Source organism: Artibeus jamaicensis, unplaced genomic scaffold, assembly GCF_021234435.1.
Source record: "Artibeus jamaicensis isolate MK-2021 breed Jamaican fruit bat unplaced genomic scaffold, CSHL_Jam_final scaffold_1964, whole genome shotgun sequence".
Lineage (NCBI taxonomy): Eukaryota > Metazoa > Chordata > Mammalia > Chiroptera > Phyllostomidae > Artibeus > Artibeus jamaicensis.
The window spans coordinates 22,560,701-22,573,730 of record NW_026522030.1 but is presented as its reverse complement, the minus strand read 5'-3'; the positions used below and the strand labels follow the sequence as shown (position 1 = coordinate 22,573,730).

General features: G+C 38.1%; 1 protein-coding gene across 3 annotated transcripts in view; it reads right to left on the bottom strand.

Annotated features, from left to right (window-relative positions):
- UBAP2 (ubiquitin associated protein 2) overlaps positions 1–13,030 on the bottom strand; it is a 137,741-nt gene that overhangs the window by 82,135 nt on the left and 42,576 nt on the right. For all 3 annotated transcript variants that reach the window (XM_037151589.2, XM_053656165.1, XM_053656166.1), the window contains exons 3-4: positions 5,957–6,034; positions 3,662–3,772 (exon numbers count right to left, since the gene is read on the bottom strand). In XM_037151589.2, coding sequence (XP_037007484.2) covers positions 3,662–3,772; positions 5,957–6,034 — 189 coding nt within the window. The remainder of the gene's footprint in view (positions 1–3,661; positions 3,773–5,956; positions 6,035–13,030) is intronic.

Here is a 13,030-nt window from a genome sequence, read left to right as displayed (position 1 = left end):
CTCTCTCCAAAAGTAAATAAATATTTTTTTTAAAAAACTAACAAAAGAAATGTTATTCATTTAACATTTAGCCAGAGCCACTTTCTTTGGGTTCAGTCCCAATGAGAAGTTAAAACTCAATAAATCACAAAGAGAGAACTCGGCTTTTGAGACTTAAAACTTCACCTGACTACCACATGAAGAATGAAATCTGCTGGAGGTAAAGGAAACAGAAAGGAGTATCCCATCCTGCCTTGACCAGAAAAAGAGAAACTATGCCCCCCAATTAATAATTTAGAAATTGGGACTTCTGGCCAAGATGGAGGCATAGGTGGAAACACTGTGCCTCCTCACACAACCAAATTTAAAGACAACGAAGTTTCAGTATCAAAAACGCAATCAAAACACAGAAAACTGAACTGTATGCAAGTCTGACAACAACGGACCATTCATATCCAGACTGGTAAGAGGAGCGGAATCAGCAGCTGGCAGAGTAGGGTCGTGCAGGAAAAAGTGACCGAATCAGGAATGCAGGAGGCAGTTGGCAGATCCCAGGTGTGGGGTGGCAACGGGCGGACCCAGTGGGGGCGCAAGGTGGCTGGCTGACCATAGTCACACATCCACACACAGGTAAACCAGGCAAAAAAACAAGCAGTGAGACAGACTGCATAAACCAGGGCCCCAGCACCGGGAACTAAAGCCTAAAAGCACCAATCGGAAAAACTTTCGGGGTTCCAGGTGCCAGGAGAGGCTCCCAGGCTCCCAGAGAGTTTGTTAGAGAGACCCACAGGATCCTGGAGGGTGCACAAGCCCACACACCTAGGAACCAGCACCAGAAGGGCTCAATTTGCTTTCGGGGAAGCAGAAGAGGGGACCAAAATTCGAGAGAGGAACAACCACCACTGCCCCTCTCTGACTCCGCCTCCACATACAGCATCACAATCCAGCAACTGGGTCACCCCACCCTGGTGAACACCTAAGGCTCCACCCCTCATACATAACAGGCATGAACAGACCAAAACATTATGGCTCAAGAACAGCTCAAAGCCCCAGAGCCAATATTTCTAAGTGACCAAGAGACAGCCAACCTATCAGATGCACAGTTCAAAACACTGGTGATCAGGATGCTCACAGAACTGGTTGATTTTAGTCACAAATTAGAGGAACATAAGAAGGCTAAACTAATTGAAATGAAGAGAAATGAAAAGAAGGCAACCAATAGTGATGTAAAGGAAACTGGGACTCAAATCAAGAGAGTGGACCAGAAGGAAGAAAAAACGACCAAACACAAAAGAATGAAGAAACAAGAATTTAAAAAAAAGAGGAGAGGCTTAGGAACCTCCAGGACATCTTTAAACGTTCCAACATTCGAATTATAGGGGTACCAGAAGGGGAAGAGGAACAGCAACAAGTGGAAAACTTATTTGAACTAATAATACAGGAGAACTCCTCAATCTGGCAAAGGAAATAGACTTCCAGGAAATCCAGGAAGCTCAGAGAGTCCCAAAGAAGTTGGACCCAAGAAGGAACACACCAAGGCACATCATCATTATATTAGCCAAGATTAAAATGAAAGAGAGAATCCTAGAAGCAGCAAGAGATAAGGGGACAGTCACCTACAAAGGAGTTCCCATCAGATTGTCAGCGGATTTCTCAAAGGAGACCTTACAGGCAAGAAGGGGCTGGAAAGAAGTATTCTAAGTCATGAAATCCAAAGACCTACATCCAAGATTGCTCTATCCAGCAAAGCCTTCATTTAGAATGGAAGGACAGATAAAGTGCTTCTCAGATAAGGTCAAATTCAAGGAGTTCATCATCACCAAGCCCTTATTATATGAAATGTTAAAGGGACTTACCTAAGAAAAAGAAGATAAAAAATATGAATAGTGAAAGGACAGCAAATTTACAGTTATTAACAACCACACCTAAAACAAAAGCAAACTAAGAGGACAGGTAGATCAAGAGTGAACCATAGAAATGAAGATCCCATGGAGGGTTAGCAACAGGGGAGTGGGAGAAGGAGAAGGGGAAGAAGGTACAGAAAATAAGCAGCATAGATGGTGGGGAGAAAATAGATAGGAGGGAGGGCAAGAATAGTATGGGAAATATAGAATCTAAAAAACTTATGACACATGGTCATAAACTAAAGGGGGGGGCCATGGTGGGGGAGGGGTGTGCAGGGTGGAGGGGACTGAAGAGGGGGAAATGGGACAACTGTAATGGCATAATCAATAAAATATATTTTAGGCCCTGGCTGGTGTAGCTCAGTGGATTGAGCGAAGGCCTGCGAACCAGACAATCGCGGTTCAATTCCCAGTCAGGGCACATGCCTGGGTTGCAGGCCAGTTCCCAGCAGGGGACGCATGAAAGGCAACCATACACTGATGTTTCTCTCCCTCTCTCCTTCCCTTCCCCTCTAAAGATAAATAAAGAAAATCTTTTTAAAATATATATATTTTTTTGAAAAATAATTTGGAAATATTTCATTTGTCCGTGTTTTTTTTAATAAAGAGGGAAATTAAGCCCTTCAGTTCATTTTGAAAATAACAACAGAGCCATTCTACACCAAATTCATTAGTAATGAGGCAAACACATTCCCCATATTTTATAAAACCCAGTAAATACAAGACTCTCAGCTAACAAAAGCTATTCAAAATTTTATTCCATCACTTCACATGATATATTTTCCCAACAAACAGACATATTTGGTAGTTTATCAAGTGGACCAGTATTATCTGGCATGGAATTTTACCTACAGATACTACAAATATTTTCCCAAGTATCTAATTATTTAATAAGAAAATTTGTTCTCCTTGTTTTGAATTGAATAAAAATGTACTCAGTCTACATTTGAACTTATCATGGCAGTTCATTTTTATACAGCCTGACTCTAGTACAATTTTAACCCTAAAAGAACCTGATTAAGCCTGAACACCAACAAGGAAGGCACTGCTTTTTGTGGTCATCTCTATACCCTTTTTTAGTTAAATCATTATTTGTTTTAATCCTCAATTTAAAAATACAAATGAAATACTCTGCAATCTCCATGTAGAAATCAAAAGATTAGGGCTGACAACCGCCTCGTGTGTCTTTAGCTGCATCCTTACTAAATTAAGAGATGAGATCTAGTGTGCCTACACATTTCTTCAAACTTTACTAAGCTAAAAACAAAACAAACAAAAAAAACTTTCCCCCTTTTATATATGTCAAACTGTCGTGAAAATGTGTCTCTAGAATATTCACACATAAGCAAATAGATAATACCAGCAAATCCTGGTTTTCTGTTTGTTAGTCTAGAGATATACAGAGTAGTTAGAGGTGACAACTGAGATGAAGAAACATGAGCAGTGGAGCCAAGAGAAGTTTTTTTCAGGTGGTGAAAATGTCCACAGGCCCAGAGAATTTTGGAAACGGTGTAAGGCTGGAGTAGATGACCAAGTTCTCTTTTGAATTTTCAGATTCTATGACTTCATGAAAAAACCATATATAACAAAAACAGTCATTTTAGGTTAGTGTTCTTTCTGGATCTTAAAACAAATATGGAATGGCACCCATGATCCCCTACCCCCATCCCCATGTAACGTGAAATTTAAAATGCAATATGGAACTAGAAACGAATCTTAGCACTGCAAATTAATATTACTTACTTACTTACTTAAGTAATATTACTTAATAGTCTTACCGTGTCTGAATTCCCTTCCAGCAATGTATTGATAGCCTTGTTCACGTCTCCGTTACAGTCATGTAGGGCCACTATACACTCATCCTGATTTTTTCCTGTCACTTCCATAAGCTGTTAAAAGTATTAAAAAATGGTTAGAAAGACCTCCAAAACAACACTTGATTATTAATTTTAAGATTCTTCTACACAAAGACAGAAGTTATTTAATCCTTCCACATGAAGATAGTTTCTTTCACACTCTGAGCTTTTATCTGTTTTTTTTTCTCCATTTTTTTGGTTTATTGTGGCCACCCCATGTCTTTTCACCAATATTGGCAGAGTTGAACTACAAATCAACCCTCCTCCAAGCTGACCAGTATCAGATTAATCAGCAGCACACACATATGCATATAACGACATCCTTGGAATATTCTGAATCAGCTACTGACTACTCAAACTTAGATTCACGGTCTGGATTCCCAAAATTCTAAACTACACAAATATTAAGTGGGACTTCCTCCATGTTTCCCAAGACCAGGTGTATGTGACCACCATTAATAGAACATCCAGTCCAGCTGTTCTGCACAGGGACAAAGTTCCCCACAAAAACTTTTACTACTCAGATTATAACACATGTAAAAAGTTGTTAACACCTGAGGTCTCACAAAGAATTCTGAGGCTATCACAAACCTCACTCCTAGACATAGTATGTTCTGAAGCAGATTCCACAGGGTGCTATGTTCGAAGTAATCAAACAAATCCCCTTGGTGCATTCTCTTTAACAATACAGATTAAGCTATTTAACATTTTCATCACGAGGAACAAAAAGATTAAACACAATACAGGTTTCTCCATTAACAGTTAACAAAAGTATGATTGTTGTGTGTTAACTATGTTTAACTATTATGTACTAGCTGCAGTTCAAAGTAGTTTGACCCCAACATTTGAAGTGATTTCTGTATAGTCAAAAAACTAATTAAGGGCAAAGCCCATCTGGAATCCAGGTCTCCTGATCTCATAAAACACAGCTCTTCGCACTGCACCATTGTGTCTCTCTCATCTTCTCCCTGTATTACACAGCAAAAGTGCTACACACCCTTAGAGCTTTCCAGTCCTTCGATCTCTGGGTATCTACTAGTAATGTCAGACTTTTATCAATGATCTGGCCTAACCCAGTATGTCATATGCAACTGTTAAAATGAACAATAAGTATCAAAATCCCTCCAGTGATTGGGTAAGAGACAGAACTAAAATCAGCACTTAGAACCCTAAACTCCTGGACCAAGGTTCTTTCTTTTGTATTTGCTATATTTAGATAAAATGCAATATAATATATAGTATGTATGTCACAAACTGTACATAAATCTCATTCCAAAGAATAAGCTCTACAATTTTTAATAAATCCTTTTTGTCTCCTTTCAAAAATATCATCATTAGTCCTGGCTGGTATGGCTCAGTGAATTGAATGCCAGCCTGCAAACTGAAAGGTGGCCAGTTCAATTCCCAGTCAGGGCACATGCCTGGAATGCAAGCCAGGTCCCCAGTTAGGGGCGTTCAAGAAGCAACCAGTCAATGTTTCTCTCCCTTTCTTTCTCCCTCCCTTGCCCTCTCTCTAAAAATAAATGATTAAAACCTTGAAAAATATATATTATCACCAGTCTGATGACAGAAACTCTAAGTAAGAACAAAGAGTTTACTCAGTGAAGAGCTATGAAGAGTTCCCTACGCAGTGTTCACGCCAAAGAACAACTATTGGTCGATCTCTACCAAGGTCTGGACTGAGTTAAGATTTATAAGGGCTTGGTTTCTAAAATCTTGAAGGGAAAAGGAAGTCTTATCAGAAAAAAAGTATACATGAAATTAAGATTATGTTATCAAAATGTCCTCTCATTAAAGTTCTAAATGCAGACATCACCCTGAAATTTACCTTTACACTTTTCCAACATGTATGGAATCACCAAAACATTTGAAAGGGTAATTTAGTTCTTCTTTAACATCAAACAAAATTTTCTGAGAATTTACCAAAAACTAAATATACTTTCTACATACAGGTATAGATGTCGAAGTGCTTTCACAAAAAACGAGCTGATCGTTACATTTAACAGTAGTATATCAAAGATTCTACTGTCAAGAGGATGAACATATTCAATTCCTTCATCCTAGCCACCAATATAGGTATTTAATCACAACTTCAAAATACAATTGGTTGAGATCAAGCAAGCAGCATACTTTAAAATTAAAATCTCTAGAATTATATTTTAAAAACATAATAAAAATAGATTACAAAAATGATAACCTCCTCTGCCAGAAACATACCTGTTTAACTTTAGCTTCAAATTCTGAATCATTTTTATCAAAGATCACTTGAGCAAGGCGCATCTGTTCAGCTGTTGCCTAGAAAGTAAAAACAATTGTTTAAGATTTGAGTATCAAGCCCTGGCTGGTGTGCTCAGTGGACTGAGCGCGGGCCTGCGAACCAGACAATCGAGGTTCGATTCCCAGTCAGGGCACATGCCTGGGTTGCAGGCCGGTTCCCCGCAGGCCAGTTCCCAGCAGGGGACACGCGAAAGGCAACCATACATTGATGTTTCTCTCCCTCTCTCCTTTCCTTCCCCTCTAAAGATAAATAAATAAAATCTTAAAAAAAAAAAAAAAGATTTGAGTGTCAAATATAAGCAATTGTTTAAGATTTGAGTATCAAATATAAGTTAATGCCAAAATCTGATGCAAACAGATAAAAGCTCTCAAGCACTCCAGCACTACAATAGAAATAATGATTAACTAAAAAAAAACAAAAGGATTCCAAATTAAGATTTCTCAAACATATAGAACCTCTACCTATAAAGTAAATTAGTATTAAATTAAATAATGTAAAGGTCCTATTTGTTTGGCCAAATGACCTAAAGTTCTTGTTTATCTTCACTGACTCATTTGAATTTTCCTTCCCCTGGGGAGACAGGAATAATCAGGACAAGAGAAAGTGGAAGAAAACAGTCAAAACAACTGTCAAGATTCAGGCTCTGAACCAGCCTTGTCCGAAAAGCAAAAAAGCCCCACCATCAACTCTAAAAAGATATCATAATCAGTTCTGAAAAGACCATAATATATAGATAAAATTTATTTTTAAAGTTACTTTTTAATCACAATAAAAATGGTTTTAACAAAAATTTTTAAAAAGAAACTTTCAAACACAAAATTAGTCATGTCTTCAGAAACTGTTCTCCAGTTTGATTCCTAGTTAGTGCACGTATTACCTAGGTTGTAGATTTGGTACCTAGTCAAGACATGACCAGATCGATGTTTCTCTCTTGCATCAATGTTTCCCTCCCTCCCTTCCACTTTCTGTAAAAAAAAACAATAAGCATGTCTGCAGGTGAGGATTAAAAAAAAATACTCAATTTTTGACATTTTGTTCTGTAGTATTTTGAACAATAATAAATTAGGTATAAAAAAAGTTACTCTTTTATGCAATGAGTTGATCGTAATACACTCCTTTGGTTTCTTAGTTTTGACAACGGTGTCATGATTATGACAACAGGGAAACTAGATGAGGGGAATACAGGAATTCTCTGTTCTGTGTGCAACTTTGTGATAAATCTAAAATTACTGCAATACAGTTTATTGTTTTTCAAAAGTTAACCTTGTTAGCTAAAATCTATTCTAACTCCCAAGATACATGTTCAAAAAGTTAAACAGTTCAAATTACGGAATGATACCCACAACAGCTAATAATGAACAACTTTTTTTCTCCGCTTTAAATATATATACATTTCAAAAAATCTCTAGTCCATGTGGGTGGTTGATTTTAAGAGACCCAACTATCTCTGGCCTGTTTTTCCCTCCAATCTAATTGCCAATTCCTTTATCCCAAACCTATGCCTGCCTGCTGTGACCTCAGTTGAACTGCTACAGTGCTACACCACTAAAATCAAAAAATGTCTGTTCAGAAACTCAGTATCCAGACATACAATCAATTTTACCTCAGTGCTATTCAGTGTATATAAGGACCTTACATATACTCTCACTACACCTACCTGCACTTTAGATAATCATTTCCCTGACCCATAACCAACCGAAGTGCTGCAGCCAAAAGGACCAAACGCATGAAATAACTGAAAAAGGAAAAATCAAAGGACAAGATGAGCTCTGGAAAAATGACCCTTCCTCATTATACATTTGGGTACTGACAAAGGCCATCTTCTATGAATGAAAGTAAACTACTGATGCCCCTGGTGCTGAAAGCCTACGTGATTAATTTTTAGCCATTTCCCTAATAACAGTATCTTCCACTCTCTGAGTCTCAAGTCAAAATAAAAAAATGTTACTCCATTCAGCCTTGCTCCATTCCAAGCACAGTAATACTCATCAGTTTCCACAACTAAATTTCCATGAATTAAAAAAATGCCACATACTCCACAAGAAAATTACAGTGACATACAACCATCTAGTATCAAAACTATTTATTTGGCATGTACATATATGAGGTCTGTCCAAAAAGGTCCAGCCATTCTTAACATAACAAAAACAATTTGTGACATCGATGTAACCTGAACCCCAGGAAAGTGGACTGGAATGTGCATGTGTGAACAGTGACAACTTCACTGTACTAGCCAGTGGGTGCAGTAGATGCCACTGAGTGAGTTTGTATACTTTGTAGTCAGCACATTCAAAATGACTGAGCAAATAAAGCAATGAAACTGCATCGAATTTTGCATTCAGCCTAACATTCCTCCATGGAAACTATTTTCAGGATTCAGAAGGCCACAGCTTTGAACAACTGGTGACTGACAGCTTCATCACAACAACGCACCCATTCAGGCATCATGTCTTGTGCAGTTTGTGGCGAGACATCAAATCACCCAGGTGATTCTGCCCCGTTAAGAGTCCAGAATTGGCACCCCGCCAATTTCTGGCTTTTCCGAAAAGTAAAATAACATTTGAAAGGGAAGAGATCTCACACTGTCCTTGAGGTTCACAAAAATACGACAGGGAAGCTAATGGCAATTGGGAGAACTGTGTGAAGTCCCAAGGTGACTACCATATTTTTGGACCATTAGACGCACCTAGGTTTTAGAATAGTAAAAAAATTTTTGAAGCCAAAAATGTGGTAAAATATTTAATAACATAATATGTCACCAATGTGAAACATTGTAAACAGAATTCAACAGCAGCATTAACAACCATTATTCCTCCCAAATGGCAGGGGGAGTGGGGGGTGGGGCAAGAGGGGGCCGTCTTATAGTCTGGAAAATACAGTGATTTGAAGTGGACTGAGATGTCATTGTCGTATGTACAATGTTTCTTGTATCTTGAATCTTTTTCAATACATTTCTCTATTTTTTCACATTAAATGGCTGGATACCTTCTGAACAGACATCATGCATTTTTCTGATATAAAAAACAATACTAAACAGATTACTTTGTGGGGAAACACACATACACACAACACACACACACGCAATTTACTGTATCTAGACCATGTTTATTGGTTACCCAACAATCCACTAGAGAGGTCCTGCATTTTGCCGACTTACAAATTTTTCATTACTATCTAAACACCATAAAGATTGAATTTAAACCCAATTTACATGTACATCCACAATATATGGATGCGTAGTATAGTATATATACATTATATACTATAAACACTATAGAGACCCAACTTACATCTAATTTGTTTTTTAAAATACATTTTGATTATTACAGTTGTCCCAATTTTTCACCCTCTACCCAGCACACCCCACTTCTTCAGGTGATCCACACATCATTGTTTATATACACGGGTCATGCATATAAGTTCTTTGGCTACTCTATTTCCTATACCATACTTTACTCCCCATGGCTATTCAGTAACTATATGTATTCCTTAATCCCCTCACCATGATTCACCTATTCCCTGACACCCCTTGTTCATCTAGAAACCAACAAAATGCTGTCCCTATGCATGATTATGTCTTTGTTCTTGATTGCTTACTTTCTTTTTTAGATTTAATTATTGATAGATGTGTTTATTTCTATTTTATTGTTCATAGTTTTGATCTTCATTGTCTTAAGTAAGTCCCTTTAACATTTTATATAATAATGGTTTGGTGATGACGAACTCCTTTAGTTTTTTCTTGTCTGGGAAGCTCTTTATCTGCCTTCAATTCTAAATGTATCCTTGCTGGGTAGAGTAATCTTGGCTGTAGGTCTCTGCTTTTCATGACTTGAATATTTCTTGCCATCTCTTCTAGATTGCAAAGTTTCTTTTGAGAAATCAGCTGACATTCTTATGGGAACTCCCCTGTCAGTAACTAACTTCCTTTCTCTGTTGCTTTTAAGATTTTCTCTTTATCATTAAATTTTGGCATGTTAATTATGATGTGTCTTAGAGTAGGCTTTTTTGCATTCATATTGTTTGGGACTCTTTGTGCTTCCTGGACTTGCATGTCTATTTCCTTCACCAAATTTGGTATGTTTCTTTCATTATTTTTTCAAATAGATTTCCAATCACTTGTTTCTTCTTTTCTTCTTCTGGCACCCCTATGATGCAAATGTTGGAACACTTCAAGTTGTCCCAGAGGCTCCTTTACACTATCCTTTTTTTTTTTGATACTTTTTTCTTCTTCTTGTTCTGATTGGTCATTTTTACTTTCTTAATTCCAAATCATTCGATTCTTGGCTTCATTCACCGTATTGTTTCCCTGTAAATTGTTCTTTATTTCAATTAGTGTAGACTTCGTTTCTGACTTGATTTTTTTATGCTATTGAGTTACTAACTTCTTTAAGCATCCTCATAAACAGTGTTTTGAACTCTACATCTAATAGATTGTTTATCTCCATTTTGCTTAGTTCTTTTTCAGGAGTTTGATCTATTCTTTCACCTGGGCCATGTTTCTTTGTCTCCTCATTCTGGCAACCTCCCTGTGTTTGTTTCTATGTATTAGGTAGAGCTGCTATGACTCCCTGTCTTGGTAGCATGGCCTAATGTAGTAGGTGTACTATAGTGTCCATTGGCACAGCCTCCCCTATCATGTAAGCTGGGTACTTGAGGTACACCCTTCATGTGGTCTGAGTACACCTCCTCTTGTAGTTAAGACTTGATTGCTGCTGGCAGATCAATGGGAGGGATTTCCCCAGGCCAGTCAGCTGCAAGGACTGGCTGTGACCACTGACCACCAACCTCTACCTTCTGTGGAGGATCAAGTGTGCAGGGGTATTGAGTATGAGGAAGTTCATGTATGGGTTCTTTAAGGGAAACTGCTTGGGACTCTACAAGTTTCTTCCATTGACTTAATCCCCGCTGTTTTTTTGTAGCCAGAAGTTATGGGAACTTATCTTCCTGGCACAGGAACCCTGGGCTTGGCCATGTATGGGGCTGGGACTCCACTTGCGACACATCCCTCCTGAGTTTTATCCACCACACAAGAATGTGGGACCAGCCAGTTTGATGTCTCTACCCTCCCTACCAGTCTGGATGGATGTGGTTTCTTTAATTCCATAGTGGTCAGACTTCCATTCAACCTGATTTCTGATGGTTCTAAGTGATGGCTGTTCTATATTTTAGTTGTGATTTTGATGGGCCTGTGTAAGGAGGCAAGCATTATTTACCTATGCCGCCTTCTTGACCAGAAGTCCCCCCTAATTTGCATATACATCCATGATATATTAATATTTACCTCCAGAAGACACAGGTTTCTTAGAATAAATGTAAAAATATAAAGTAAATGTCTTAAAAAATGTTAGAAGGAATTTCATACCATCTGCTCAAAAATACTCTGTACAACATCTGCAAAGATTTATTTATACTCCACTAGTTTTAAAGAGTCTGCTTCCTCAAAAACTTTTCCAACTTTAAAAAGTCCCAGTTTAATCAATGCTCTCTATTCAGCTTTCATTTTTATTTCTCAGATCACTAGTAAGGGTGAAGTTTATTTTAGTAAATAATTTATCATCTTTGCAGACTTTATTTGACACTGTGCTGTGTCCTACAATGTCTGAGATTGAAAGCAGCTCAGGTGGGGGGAGTCAGGATCAGGTCCTGACAGGTGTACACAGCAGAAAGGTTAACCCAACAGCAGCCCATAGAGGGGTACTAGAATAAGGATAAACTTTCAAAAATATGCTTACTGATATGGCAATGATAAAAGACTAAGAAGAGCTAGACATCTTTATTATGCAACCAACAGAGTAAAAATTAGTTCAGAAAAAATAATGAGTGCTGATCTTAACGGGGAAAGTTTTATAAGAAGGCTATCTGCACATGGTTTCAAAGTTTTCCACAAAGATTGCTTTCTAGTTGCTAGACGAAACACAGTAATAGTAAATGAGAGGAAATGGGCAAAACCTGGCCTGGGAGAGCAAAATCACCATCCTCAGTGAGGAGCCCACAGGTACCATATGACTCCACAAGTGGCACTCGGAGAAACACTCAGGTCAGTCATGTGCAAGTCCAATCACACTAACCTGAATGTAATCATGAGGGAACATGAGCCAAACTAAAATGGAAGAACATTCTATACATTAACTCCCCTACATGTCTTCAAAATTGCCAATACTATGGAAGGTTAGGAAAGGCTAAAAACTGTTCCAGATTAATGGAGTTTAAAGAGATGTCAAACGAATGGGGTATGTGATGATTCTATAATGCAAGGGGGAAACGCACTACAAAGAACATTAGTAAAGTAATTGTCATTATTGAAATAAGTAACAACTTCACCACAAACAGAATATGAACCATAGATAACATTACAGAAATGCTAAACTTACAAAATTTAATGGTGCAACTGTGTCTGTATAAAGAACATTCTTCTTTTTTTAATCCTCACCCGAGGATATGTTTCACTGATTTTAGAGAAGAAAGGCAGGTGGTGGGGGGTGGAGAGAGAACGAGAAACATCAACATGAAAAAGAAACGCTGATCAGTTGCCTCCTGTACTCACCCTGACTGGGGAATGAACCTACCACCTAGGTATATGCCCTGACTGAGATCAAATCCGTAACCTTTTGGTGGACAGGACAACACACCAACCAACTGAGCCACCCAGCCAAGGCAAGAACATTCTTGCTCTTATTAAATACATAAAAACATGTATTCAATAAACTCAAATGGCTCAGAACAAATAATGCATGTATGTGTATATACAGATATGAAAATACAGAAAGAATGAATGATAAAGCAAAAGTGGCACTATGTTAAAAATCTGATAAACAGTATATTAAGAGTTCTCTAAACCAGAGGTCCCCAACATTCAGGCTGCAGACCAATACCAATCCAGGTCTGTTAGAAACCAGGCTGCACAGCAGGAGTTAAGTTTAAATGTAATGAGCTTAAATCATCCAGAAACCATCTCCCACCCTTGAGTCTGTGGAAAAATTGTCTTCCATGAAACTGGTCCCTAGTGCCAAAAT